Source organism: Egretta garzetta, unplaced genomic scaffold (assembly GCF_000687185.1).
Source record: "Egretta garzetta isolate BGI_Z169 unplaced genomic scaffold, ASM68718v1 scaffold211, whole genome shotgun sequence".
Lineage (NCBI taxonomy): Eukaryota > Metazoa > Chordata > Aves > Pelecaniformes > Ardeidae > Egretta > Egretta garzetta.
In genome coordinates, this window is record NW_009258673.1 from 672,079 (window position 1) to 686,561 (window position 14,483).

Genomic DNA, 14,483 nt, shown 5'->3' on the forward strand with positions numbered 1-14,483 from the left:
GTCCATCTCCAACCGAGCTCCTGCCACTTCTTGCTGGCTCGGGCTGTAGGTTCCCTCTGACTGGCGCCTCTTCCTTGCAGTGAGAATCATGAATATGAGACCAATACTGAGTAGCAGTAAAGAGCCACAGGCTACAGGGACAGCTACTTCAATTAGTGGGGAGGGGAAGAGAGCCCCTGGAGTCCCTTTCTGTAAAAGAAATTAATGGAGAAACAATGAAACTCCAGTGGTTACAATAACTTAAGTTGAAGAACCCCAAATGGTCAGATTAGATGGGAATTATTTTTTTTTTAAAAAGCAAAAAAGAAAAATCCAACAAGATCTGTTCCTGAATGGAACAGGACAAGCAAGGAACAAGTACAGGGCTTAAGGGCAGCTGCACAGAGAATGCTCGTGTTCATGCCTTAATCTCGCAGCAAAACACCTTCAAACTTACGTTTTAAAATGCACTATTTTTAACAAAGACAGTAACACATTCTGAATTTTTCTTTCCAATTCAAAACTAGTGACACTCCTCAATGACGCTCTATCTGGCAGCTTTGGCAAAGCTGATCTCACCAGGGCAGAGTTATAAACAGAGATTTACCGACGGAACAGTTAATACCATTACAATAATTCATGCAGGGCACATGGACAGAATTACCATAAGGAAGAAAAGAGAGGATTTACTGAGCTGGGCAGCTAACTGGCGTGGAGACAGCAAAACTAAATGCAGACAACTTATGGGACCAATCCTGGAGCTATAGAATGGCCACAAAGCAAGCTGTCCCTTGCAGGCCACTTGCAAACGAGGAGGCGGCACAGCTCTTTGCTACAGTTGGAGCAGCGGCAGCGCGGAGTCCGAGCAACGCTGCAGACAGGGGTAGGTGAGGTGAAACTGTCCCAGTAACATCTCACGTGCCATATTCTCCTCTTTGCTTATGTTTTTTCACAGCAGGACAGCCCCTTAAGTCCCAGTACATTCAGCACCCATGGTAGAAATCTTTTAAGGAGCCTCCTTGCCAATATAATACTAATAAAATACGCAGGTGGCAGTAGGAAAGATCTAACCAATGCTGCAAAAACAATTTTAAAACTAAAGTTAATGCAGAGTAAAGTGAGTTTTCAGTAACCCCAGAAAATTTCCTCTGATAGCAAGGTAGAGAATTTATTTAGCTATCAACTATCCAGCAAGGTAGAGAATTTATTTAGCTATCAACTATCCACCACCACAAGACTGTGTGCAGCTTGCGTTGCAGTGCTTCCTTGACGATCTTGGGACAGGGCGGTGTAGTAAGTTTCAGGCTTAACAAATGTCAAGGCCAGAGGAAAGACTAGGATAAAAACCGAAGAACTGACATACCTCGCAGGAATGTTATGAAATCCTAGGGCAAAAGATATTTGAATAATTTAAATAGTGAATAGTGAGTACTAGATCCATTGAATTTGCAGCTCCAAACTTTTAAGTTACGAAAACACATACTTCAACGTCCACACTACATAAAAATGCTATGGAACAGACTCGGAGAGAGCTTGCAGCAGGGAGGGGAGGATGTTACAAAGGTCAGTACATGGATGGGCGATGGAAACAGAAAAAGGTCCAAGTACTGAGGAGAGAAATGTAGTCGAATGAATATTCTTTGGATTCTGGTGGAATTAAAGATGGTATGGAACACAACAACAAAGAATTTTAAAAAAAATGTGGAACTTCTGTCATTAAAGAAAGCTTTAAAATTACAGTAAGTCTAAAACCAAAAGATATTTCTTACTGCTAAAAATAGGATCTGCCACCTTACAGATAAAAGCAAAAGAATTCCAACTTGACCATTTACAGCTTTCGGATGCCAGTGCCATAAAGCAGCACAGCACAGAAGGAATATTCCCCGAGTACCTGGAAGTCTCGCTGCCATTTTCAAGTGGCTGAAGTTGAAGTTGGTTCTCTGAGCCTGCCAAAGCGCGAGCGACGTGCTGGGGTTAGTTCTAGTTTTGCACAGCATGCAGATTAGTCACACAGCACCAACACTACAGGAGTTTTTAGCAGCCCGCCCCACCGCCTCTTGCACGCTGGTCAGTTGCTGCTGGTGGTGGGAGGGAGAAAGAGCAAGAGGGCGCAGCTAACAGCCCCCCCCCCCCCGCACCGCAACCACAGCCAGCAGCCGTGCCTTGGCCCCCTCCCGCCCCCACCACAGGCACTGGCCTTTTAAGAGGGAAAAGAGAGACAGTTCTGCAAAAAGTAATGGGCATGATGAAAATGAATACAAGGAACCTACAAGAAGCGTCCCGGGACAGAGGAGACGGAGACGCCCGAAGGGGTCTGTGCATGCACACTGGAGCTGTCAGGAGCGCCCTCGCGGCACACGCATTACAGAACCCTCAGTAACAGCAACAGCAGCAAACCCCGCCTCAGCGCACAGCCCTTTCCATGCAGTACGGGTTAGTACATTCCCAGGTTACCAGACAAGCTACCTGTCCATGCAATAGCTTTTACAGAGAAAAGTGAGTGTATGATTTACCAGCCCCCACACAGGAAGGATTTCAGCCTCAAACAGCGATGCTTTGCTTATGCCGAAAAGGAAAAGCATCGCTGGGACTGCGCATCCACCAGGCCCAGCGGGTCAGAAGCAGACTCAGCAGATAAAGGATGCTACTTTTTTTTTTTTTGCTTGTACTTGAATCACTTTTAGCTTGACTTCACCTGACTTCCCTTCTCCAAACACGTCCATTTCTACCCAGACACTCTTTGGAGAGGTAAGGTGCTTTGTAACTCTCTCATCCCAAGATAAAACGCCAGCTGAAATTCCATTCTCCAGGAAACTGTGGGGGAGATACAAGTACTATCTCCTTTCCACAGGTCCAACTGCTGTAGTTTTTTTACTGTCCAAGGAGTCGTAAAAAACCCATACGGCAGCCACGCAGATACCGAAAAGTATTTGCTGCATTTGCTTATATGCCTGAGAGTAACACACAACAGCATTGCACAGAACAAAGCGCCTCCCGCTTCAGGTTTCTTTGGCACCGGCTGACTTCCCAAGTGTGCTTACCAGTGTGCTTTAGCCAAGACACACGCAGGGGACTGCGCAACGCGTAGGCCGGCACACTCATACCCCGGCACCCAGGGACTCTGCTAAGCCTACTTCTGCTGCACAGGTTGGAAGAACAGACAGGAGCTTCCGCGAGCGAAGGGAAGTGCTTACGTTGATGTCACAGCGCTCTCCCGTGTAGCTGGCACTGCACAAACACTCGTATTTGTTCTCAGAGTCTTGACACGTACCTCCGTTCTGGCAAGGGTTTGGATCACACTCGTTTATATTAATTTGACAACTGGAAAGGAAAAGCGTATTAGAATTACATTTCTCATGTATCTTCTTGTGCCATAGAACACGAGATCGTACAGTCTACAAAAGCCTCATTTATTTGAAAAGTTCCTGTTGCATCTTTTTCAGGTGCTTTCTCCAGGGTCCAACAACACAAAAGTTTTATCCATTGATACCAATCCTCCTTTTGTCGTTTCTGTAGGATTGAAGCCAGCATGGGTCTCTAGCACAGTTAATGAATTCTCATGAGGCACAAGAACTACTTGGAAGCAGTTCACACTGCAAAAATTGGTATTGTCAGCAGGATCATAACAAGCCTGCCTCTTCTAAAAATAACAGCCAGCTTACAGTTTTGGAGCAGTTGTTTGAATGGCAAAAGGATATAAGAGGATGATTTGAACCTGCTCAGCTATCCCACCGACGTAAGAATGGGAGCACCAGCTCCTTTGCAGGCATCAGAAAAGCAGCACTTACTTCCTTCCAGTGAAACCTGGCTTGCAAGTGCAGTTGGCTCCCCAGCTCTCACTGATGCACTTGCCACCGTTCAGACAGGTGAAGTTCTTACCACATTGCTCAGGTGGGAACGGCCATCTGGGAAAAGGAAAAGAGAGCCTTCAAAGCAATCAGGTTTGGGGAAAGGTGAAAGTATACTCAGGCTCAGTGGAGATTGGGCTGGCAAGGGTCATAAGCATGGTCATTGGCATTTCTAGGAAGGAGTTTGGTACAAGTGGAGAAGGGAAGAGAAGGGAACAGTCTCAAAATGATCTGTGATATCGGAGTGTTACTTTGAGCAAGCCTGGAGAGCATGCGGGAGCTGGATCGGTACTTGGACTTCCCTCACATAGTTGCCTGTTCTCACTGATGAGAATATAAACAGAGATGGGATACTGTTGGAATAGCAAACTGCAGCAGAGCTAGGCCACAAAAAGGATAATGCAAGTACTGGATAACTGTCCACACCAGAATGAAGTAAGAACAACAGGAAATTCCACCTGGGCAGATTAGATAAATACTTAAGTGCCTGAGCTTCAGTTATCTCAATGTTCAATTTGAACAGGCACAAGTAGATGGAAGTCTGAGTAACATGCTGATCTCTACTTCCTTTACCGATATGAGACATATCTTTGTGACTAAAATATGCTAGATTTTTTCCAAATTAATACAAATGCTATAAATATAGACCTTATCAAAAAAACCCCAGCCCTCCTCCTGACTCCATACCGATTTCCCACCGAAGTTTACATGAGCTCCATGGAGGAATCATGCAATGTGCACTGCTAAGCAGTACAGGCAGTAAGGTGACCGGTAAAGAAACTTTTTTTCTCCCAGTACGTGGTTGATAAGGAGCAGGATACTCAAACAGAGGTTTTTTTAACCCATACACAGAAACAATGCCCTTAGTCTTAGGACCAATGCCACAAAATACAACCAAGCCCTTGGTTGGAAGGAATGCTGTTAATCAGTCTAGGAGCACATATGTGTATTTTTATCTATAATAGTATAGGAAAATATTTGTCAGGGTAAGGCAGTTTTTGCAGAGGTAGCAGCAATGGGCACCTTCATTAGCACCACAGCCCTCTGCTCACAGGCAGGCCGAGTATCGCTTGGAAGTTGGCTGTGTACCACTAGTAGCAAAAATAACCACAGTCAGGAACTCCTGCTGCAGGTAATCTCTATAAACCCAGCATCAAAGGTTTATCAAAACCAGCATTCTCAGCAGAGATTAGATCATCCCTCTTCTGCACGCTGCCCAGGAACCCGTCCCTCTCTGGGACCATTTCCTCTCACTCCAGGACATTCAGCGCACCTGAAACTTTAGAACCTGGCCGGCTCCATCCTCCGGGGGCTGGGAGGCTCCTTTCATTTCGTAAGCAGGCCAGAGGGGGTTTTTTTGGTTCTTCTGGTTTGTTTTAAATCAATGTAGGAATATGCCAGAGGGGAGTGAAATCCTCAAGAAGATGGATTTCTTAGGGAATGCAAGGGGGAAGTGACAACAGGCTACAGTCCTTGCACTTTAAACAGCTCTGAAATGTAGCATGGGGACAGCCCACATAAAAAGGAAGGATGCTTGTCCTGTATGGGGCTGAGCATCTCTGAGTGAGGATTTGGGCCTGGGCAGCACCTTCCAACTCACAGCAGAATTGAGGTGCTTTACCTACCAGATACTTGCAATGAAAAATTTTCCCAAAGTTTCCCAAAGTAAAAGTCCAGTTTACCTGGGGGCTCCTCTGAGCCCAGCATCAAACCCATCAAGACACTTACTCGCAGCGAGGTCCCGAATACTGGGGAGGGCACTTGCAGGAGTAACCATAAACCCCATCAATGCAGGTAGCTCCGTTTAGGCACTGGTGCCGCACACAGTCATCGACATTGATGTCACACTTCTTCCCAATGTACCCCCGGAAGCATTCACACTGAAAATCTGCTACTGCATCGACGCAGTCCCCATGAACACATGGGCTTGACTGGCAGTCATCAATGTTAGACTCGCACAGGAGCCCCCCCCAGCCAGCACTGCAGGCGCAGCTGAAGGAGTTGAACAAGTCCTCACAGGTGCCGGCATTGAGGCAAGGGCTGGAAGCACAAACATCAGCCCCAGCGCAGCCCAGCTGGGCGGTCCTTCCACCGGACTGCTGGAACTGTTCTGGCTGGGGGTAGGAGAGATGGGCAGTGAACGGCAGGTGGATCCCCCCTATCATCACTTGTCCTAGGCAGCCAGTGAAATTTTCAGCTAGAACGATCACTGCATTGTTCTTTAGGAAGTCCAAGTTCCCAGCATTTCCCTGCAGAGTCATGTTAACAGACCCATCCAAACGAGCCAGCCATCTGGAAGAGAGCGCAGATGGCTCTTCCATAGACACAGAGATGGTGTGCCAGGCACCGTCCGTGACGGACTTCTGACTCAGGAAGCTGACCCCTTCGATGCTATTCCCACTCCTGATGTCAACAAGCAGGGAGGAGTTCTTAATGGCTATCTGGAGGGAATCCACTTCTTCCACAGCCCGGAGCAAAACAGCATCTTCATCCCTGGTTCTGAAATCCACGTGGAGACTGCTCAGAGTTCGAGTCACTGATGCATTGGTGGTAAATTCAACGGCAGCATAACTATTAAATGTTGCATTAGCCAGACCTACAAATAAAGGGGTAGAGCATAAGGGATTTGACAGGCAGTTGGTGTCATGTTTGAGACAGACCAATGGCAAACTCCCAGCAGGTTCTCTCTCTTAAGAATCACGCAAGCTTAGTGTGAGTAGGATTATAGGCCTAGCTGCTGGCAGCCTTAAAGCTCTTCCTGTTTACAATTTTACCTCTAATAATAATATCCAGCTCTTGTGCAGCAATTTTTACTCATGAGTCTCACAGCACTGCACAAAAATACAACTATTCCCCTTTTACTGCTAGAAAAACCAGCATGTAAGGAAAAGTAACACATCCAAAGCTGCTGAGGCAGCCAGTGGCAGAGCTGGGGACGCCCCAACATCCTGAGTTCCAGGACTCTTTCTAGCCACTAGACAACACTCCCTCTACATCAGGGCATCATTAGCTAATGAGTTTTCTTCATTCTCCATGGTTCTGTCTTAGGAGAAAACTGAGACACATTTGCCATGCTTAATTGGGTCCTCATTGGTGAAATAACCTGAGACTCTAGAAATGGCTGAATGTTAGAGAGAGCAGGATGTTCCTTGCACTGCAATGATAATGACAGGCAACCACTCCACAGAAGAGGACAGGTTGCTCCCTGATCAAGTCAAAGTAACAGAAGAAACACCTTTGGCTACCATCTTGGCTCTGTCAGAACCTGGTGGTAAATCCACAAAGTGCATGCTGGCTGCAAGAGTGTGCACCTGGGCATCGTTCTTGGTTTCCTTTTTGTGGCACGTGTTTATATTCATTGCAACAGTACAAACTAGGAATACTGCTTATAGACAGCAAACATTAAGGGTTTTACCAACACGTAAGCGAGGAACAGTACTTACACACATATCCTGCTAGAACGTCTACACAGGTGGTAGCTTCAGGACATGGGTCACTCACACACCAGACTCTCTCTTCACAAAATTTCCCAGTGAAATTTGCTGGACAGCTGCAATGGAAATCATTCCAAGTGACAATGCATCTGCCACCATTCTGACATGGTTCAGACTGAAAAATAAAATAGCGGAATTTAGGAGCAGCCTAATTCCTCTTTGGATCCAAGAGAATTTGGTAGAAGGAAACGTGACAAATTAGCATGAGCAGCGCTTGAATCAAGAAAGAAAGGCAATTTAAGCAGTGACTCAACAGCAGTGAAGGCAGCACAAGGGTCTGTACAAGAAATTCCCAAGACCCTGCCTGTCCCTGCGTGTGCTGCTGATCAACAGAAACTCCCTGGGCAGAGCTCCATCAATTAGTAAAGGACAAAGCACAAAAGCAAAGATGAGAAACAGATGAAACAAGCTGCAATGCTCCTGGAAACCTCACCAAGTTCCATCACTAGAAGGACATACCTAATACCAGAGGCATGACAATACTTTATAGCACCATGAGCAAGAAGGGCAAAATTAGGGAGTATGGCCTCCCCGTCAGAGGAGGCAGCTGTGGATCTAAGGGCTCCATGGAGACAGTTCTTGGAACTGTTGTTGCTGAAGTGAAGAATTTCTGGGGGAAGAGGTGGTTGTGCAACAGTCAAGCTTTTCTGTAATCACAGAACTATAATAAACAACTGCACACATGTAGAGACAAACGAGAGACGTCATACCTTGCAGGTGTTGTCAGAGATGCAACCATTCACAAGATCATTTTGAGTCCTATTGAGTTCCTGTGGCAGACTGTAGTTCTCAACCTGAAAAAACTGTATTTGGTGGCTGTTCAGTTGGATGTCTTGCAAACAGCCTTTAAAATAGCCTCCCCACATATCAGCGCTGTCTGGGTTAGGACGTCCGCCAACAAACACTTCATAACCAGCTAGAAGAGGTCCTGCTACGAGCCGTCCTAGCTCCAGGTATGTGTCCGATTGGTGAGCACCAACAATTCCTCCTTGGAAAGACAGAGCTACCAAATGTCTTCTCCCATCAACTATATTTTCTGGAAATGTCACAGCGTCTGTAGATAGCATCTCTATCTTCAGCTTGCCATTCCTCAAGTATATGGTGAGGCAGGGCTCAGTTTCGTTGCCGATTTGCAATACCAAACCGTTAGGTTTCCGACTACGAATGAAAAAGGAGATGTTGAAGTTTGCACCAAGGCTATCAGAAAGGGTGAAAGAGGCAAAGCTGGTGGAATTCTCTAGGCCAAATGTTGCTGCTGGGCGCTCTAGAAGAGAAAAGAAATGCACATCAGCTCAGTGACAAGGGAAATGCAGCCAGCACAGGGATATTCCAAGCTGCAACTCCTTATGAATGGGGCAAGATCTCTCTTCCCAACATTTTCAACATGCATCAGGGTAATTATGCTCTCTCCCCACATGTCTGTGAAATTAAGAAGTAGGTGAATGTGTCCTTGCTTTCTCTGGAGAGCGTGAAGCAAGCACCCAAGTAGCAGAAGAGGGAAAAACAAGTCCATCAGAGTCCTTCCCACCTAGCAGATTTACTCAAGGACTTTTAAAATACAAAGTTGCTTTTAAAATTTGTAAATTCGGTGGTAACAGCAGAACAACTTTGTACTTGCCATGTTTAGGGCTCAGCAGTGAAATGAAAAACTGGAAAAAATGCAAGTAGATAAGATTTTAACTCAAATTGTCGAAGAGCTTCCTCTAACACTTTGTGTTATACCCATAAAGCAACACATTCCTATTCATCCTTAATTCAGAAGCTCAAGATAAACTTTTCAGTGTCAAACAGCTTCCCTGCCCTCCTGCAATCACGTAGGTCTGATACAAAGATGAAGTCAGAGCCTCTGCCTCAACAAGGAATAACATCTGCACCACAAAACTGATGGAGCAAGTGACAGAAAAGGGATCAATGAGAATTTTATTTACAAAGGGTTTTGCTTTACTTTTCTCCCTGGTCGAGTAGAAAATACTGCTTCCAGAGCTAGCATCAATGCTTATCTAGTATCTTCGAAGCACCGATTGACAGTGGAGCTGGCAGATGTAAATCATGTGGCACTTACCGTGTGAGCAAGCTGGGCCTCCGTAAGGCCTCGAACAGTCGCACCTGAAGGTTGCCCAAAGGTCCACGCACAGCCCGCCATGAAAGCAGGGCTGGGAGAGGCACCACTCTGTCCGGTCACAGCCCTGCTTCACTGGGGAGGACTCATCCACAGGCAGATCCACTGGGAGCACAGCTTTACCATCTACCTGAAAGTCTTCCAGGCAGCCGACAAAGCCTTGCTGGCTCTGTGTGTTGTTGGCCATTGGATCCTCAGCACCTCCAATGTACATGTTCAGGAAGGCATGCGGGACCAAAGCAGTGCCATGTGGGACAGGAGAGCTCTGCAGGCAGACACCTGCATCACAAGAGTCATGCCAGAGCTTTAGCTGCACCATGCTGTGCAGAACAACTTCAACTTTATGCCACTGGCCATCATCAACTCTCAGCCCCTCCAGGAGCAGCTGGTACCCCACATCCTCCCTCTTCAGTCCCGCATGCAGAATGCCATCAAAGAGCTCCAGGAACAAGTATTCAGCTTCATGGCCTCGGTAAAAAAGGATAGTGCTGGGCAAGGTGGTTCGGAACCGGAGGGACACGCTGGCAAGCTGATCTCCTGCTACGTCCCTCCTGCTCTGATTGTTCACGGGCAGCTCAATGAGGAGATACCCTCTGGAAGCAAAGGAAAATGTTGTTGGTGTTGAGCATGTGGCATCATAGAAACCAGGCTGGCACTGGCACAGGTGGCCGTGGCTCTCAGCTTGGTAGGTTGGGATGCACAAGGCCTCATTTTGGCAGTCATGCGTCTGGCACCCAGTGAGCTTGACAGAGCAGTTCTTCCCTCCCCATATGCTGCCATCCTGGCTAGGGGCACAGTGGCAGGTATAGTCAGCAATGCCATCCTCACAGACAGCTCCATTCTTGCAGGGACCCTCCTCACACTCATTGATGTTAACAGCACATTCCACACCTGTGAAAGAGATTTAGAAATGGGAGCTCACTGCAGGGGATCGCGACTCCCTTCCCCAGAGCAAGCCTGCCAGGCACAGACCGCCCTCCCCAGCGCTGCTGCTCTCGAAGCCATTCTCTTCAGGAAACCACCAAAAGACCAAGAGCTGCCAGCGAGAAGCCCCGCGCTCACTACAGAGCAGCCTACCACTAACGAGCAAGAGGAGCATACTTGTGTGCTGTCCTCCCAGATGCTGCAAGGAAGGTGCTAGCTACAGAGCTTCAGCCAGGCAGCCTACGTCGTCCAACACTCTACTGTCCTCTCCCAGAGGATCTCAAACACCACAGGTAATCAACATGCAAGGAGAGCAAGCAGAGGATATTGAACGGACAAAACAACACAAACAGGGAGTTTATGCTTGTTTCATACATAGATTGGGTACGTTGAAACTCAGATTAAGTCTGTAGATCTGACTAGGGCGTGTTCCAGGCACCGTTGTTGCAAACGGCATCAAAATGGATCGCTAACCAGGGAAGTTATGGGAAAGCCTCAGTTAAGAAAATTCAAATCCCCAGACACCCCTCCAGTTGTAAAACACTCACAAAACCCAGTTCATCACCAAACAACTAACTGAACATGCTCCGCAGGCACTTTGCCATATTTGCACCAAGCTGATCTCAGTTCTGTCCAGTCCTGCAGAAGTAAACTGGGTACGAAGTACTGCATCGCAGCTCATCTGTCTCCTCAAGGCACATGTATCCCAACAGGGCTCAAGTAAATTACAAGACATTACACTCAAATCTGGTTAATGAAAATCTCCTGTCATTTTCCTGAGCATCTCCAGACTGACAGAAGCGCCCTTCTGAACCAGTTCACTTTATCTAGCCCGTAACATTGGTGTTCACTAATCTTCAGAGACAGTCACACAGATAAACCAAGCATGGATTATCCCAATCTAATAGCATTACACGCCGAATCTAGCTAGCAAGCACAACGGGGACAGCAGAAAGAAAAAGAAGGAATTCACACACAGAGGGGAATCAAAACACAAAAGACATTTGTAAAGAAAAGCCACTGGACAGAATGTGCATGTCAAAGAGATTAGAGAGCTGCCCGAGGGAAAGGGATGAGGGGAGATAGGGCATTGGGAGCACTGGAGCTGCACTTGATGGGTGATAAAAAAAAAAAAACAAACAACTTAGCAAAGTTACAGGCTTCTTGAATATATGCATTGATGGTTGGCCCCCCTCATGCCTCACAGGCAGTCTTGCACAAACTTCTAGTGCCCTGCTGTCTAACCAAGTTGCTTTACTCTTTCCAGACCTGGTGTTTAGTTGCTGTTACTAATGCCATCTCTGCAGACAGGCAAATACTCAACACCAGCTTCCAGCTCCAAAACGTGTCAATTTGTGTCAGTGTAGGGACAGAACACGTATGGAGCTCTAAGAAGCACTGAAAGAGAAATGGAAGGCTCTGGTAATTCTGCACTTTCCAGCTATGCTAGAGCTGTTCTGTAGGCAACATCACCTTGGATTCCTCTAGGACACAGCTCTCTACTGATATAAACTAGAACTGCTCTGTGTAGTGCCTATGGAAAAGCACTGAATTTGGCCAAGAACATCTGCCTTGAAGAAGAGCTTTGCTGATGGACACATTCAGGGTTACTAACACTACCTCAGCACAGCCTTTTTTCTCCAGCTATTAATGCTGGGCTTGCTCAGCACACAGAACCTGGGGTGTGATCTGACCTGTAAAGGAAGCAGCAAAGACAAAATTACAACTTCAGCACAAACCTATGGCCACACTTGAAGGAAATGCATTGGAATAAATAGAGTATAATGGACACCTCTGGGCCTGGAGAATCCCAGTCTGCGAGAAGATGGGAAGACTTGAACTGGAATTAAGAAAAATCAGTAGAGCAGTAGAATTATGTGGAGTGGGTTTTCTGAGTCATCAGTGGACTGGAAGGCTCTCAAAACAGTAAGAGGCAAGTCTGCAGCCAGATTTAAGGGGAGAGGCTGTTGAATGGCATCAGAAAGACAGATTTGGTATAGAGCCGAATCCTTGAGATGCTGCTCGTTTCAGATCAGAGCTGCTGATATGTACTGGGGCAATAAGGAGAAGACAGCATTGGTTTGGATAACAAAGGGAGAGATGCCGTGAATTTCTGCATTTCTGAGAAGGCTGGGAGGCAGGGTGGAGAGCCCCGGTTTTCCGGGATCACATTCCTCGCCTGAGCGCGGCCGCTCTCCCATTGCGCAGCAGCAGCGGCACCTGCCCAGGCTGCTTCCCCGCCTCCCAGCTGACACCTGTGGGGCCAGTGCTTCACACCAGGTGGCAAATTAGTCCCTACGGTGAGTGCACAACCCCAGGCTGGTGGCTAATTAAACACCAAGCTTTCCCATGGGACGCAGCTGGTTTGATTTCTTACGTTATTTGTTTGAAATGGGTGAAAAGAATAAGCTGACACTTCAGGTCTTTACACCCTGCCTAACCTCACAGCTTACAAACAGGCAAAGGGAATGTTCAGCAGCAGAAAGAGAGGAGGGCAGCTCTTCTAGAGGAACCAAAACCACAGGCATCGTCTTTATTGCTGTCGTCGTTTCTGCCAGCGAACAGGCAGCCTTCACAGGACTAAAGCAGAAGAAGGAAAGGGCCTCTGAAACAACACCCAATGTATTCTTGCCCTCCTAGAAGCCACTGCAGTGCTGGGTTTCAATTTGGAGCAGTTTTTAAAACAAACTGGTAACAGAGCAGACCGTGCAAGAGTTCTAAAAATCTGGCTAACAACATTTTTTTCCCTGGAAGCCACTGTCACCCCTGGCTGAACAGTTCCCTGGTGCTATGTCCCTAACTCCTCACATGCCTTGCAGCGGCCATACCCTTCCTCAGCCTGTCTTGCCCTCTCTCCTCCTCTGTTACCACCAATGATTTTTGTCAACTGTGTTTGAACAGCTCCAGTTTGTCAAGTTCTTCAGTTACACCAAAACAAGGCAGAAGGAGATTTCTGTTGCATATTGCTTCCTAGATGCTAATTTCAGTGCAGCAGAGGGGTCTGTAATTTTGGGGTTTGGCAGCAGATGACAGAGTGTAAATGGAGAAGGGGATGCCAGCAAAGTAAAGGAACTTTTCCCTACTTCAGAAAAAATAAGACTTTTGCTGTAGGCCATTACAGTATCCAGAAGTACAAATCATTTCCTTGATATCCATTATCCCAATCTTCTCCAGGACATGGACAGTTGTGTCTTTGCAAACCCACTAGAAAGTGGATATTAAGAAGTTGTTCAAAACTAATTTGTTTCTCTAAGAGAAGCTTAGGCATCCCTCTCCAGGTATATTTAAAAAAATAAAAATAAAGGGGACGGACAACTCCATTTGACAAAAACGAATTACTCTTACGTGGTCTTCTCTGTTCCCTCTACATTTCTCAGTTCAAAAGTTCTCTGTTATTTGAACTACCAATAGTAAGAGCAATGTTGCCAATCTGATTCATTACAGCATTAGGAGACTGTAAAATGTTTAATGAGTTTCTTATCTAGTTAAAGACTAACAAATGCAAATCAGTGGAACTTGTTATCTGAAAACAGAGAAGTGCTATTTAAAAGGCTGCTATCTGGACAGAAGTATTTTAAAACGCTGCAGTTAATTTAGCAGTGTTTAAGCTAACAGTCCCAAGCTAACAACCCACAGGGGCTGGGTCAGAAGCAGACACTCCAAAGTCGCTCAGCTTTAACAGCCTGCAGTAGTTTCAAATACAAATCTATCCACTAAATTCTGAAGTGTGACTGATGGGGTGAGAACAGTCGTGTTTCATAGATGCAAGTGTTACTAAAATCCACACAGCTCGCCAATGCCTGAATGAAGGCCATGATTTACTGACTGCTATTAACAAGCAAAGATTCGTTGTATGCAGTGTAAGAATCATATACTTCAACAGATACATAATATGTTAAAAGAATGAGCACACATCAAGAGAGTTATTCTAATTTAGCTGTCATATACCAAAAAACCTTGAAGGATGAGGTCTATTCATGGGCCCAATCTTGAAACCTGCAAGTTCAGCGGGGCTTCCCGGCCAGCACCGGCTTGCCCTCTCCCGTAAGACAGCTGAATTCCTCGCAACCTTTCCCTAGTGCATCCTAATTAGGGTTTGTATTATTATTATCAAAAGAA

At 46.4% G+C, this 14,483-nt stretch overlaps 1 protein-coding gene across 2 annotated transcripts in view; it reads right to left on the reverse strand.

Annotated features, from left to right (window-relative positions):
- Positions 1-14,483, reverse strand: part of CRB2 (crumbs cell polarity complex component 2) — a 44,362-nt gene that overhangs the window by 4,049 nt on the left and 25,830 nt on the right. Inside the window, exons 7-12 of one of the 2 annotated variants that reach the window (XM_035888611.1) lie at positions 9,384-10,331; positions 8,032-8,585; positions 7,271-7,436; positions 5,556-6,423; positions 3,768-3,884; positions 3,174-3,300 (exon numbers count right to left, since the gene is read on the reverse strand). In XM_035888611.1, the coding sequence (XP_035744504.1) occupies positions 3,174-3,300; positions 3,768-3,884; positions 5,556-6,423; positions 7,271-7,436; positions 8,032-8,585; positions 9,384-10,331 (2,780 nt within the window). Of the gene's footprint in view, positions 1-3,011; positions 3,301-3,767; positions 3,885-5,555; positions 6,424-7,270; positions 7,437-8,031; positions 8,586-9,383; positions 10,332-14,483 lie in introns of those variants that run through there. The other variant, XM_035888610.1, reaches the window with a different exon arrangement.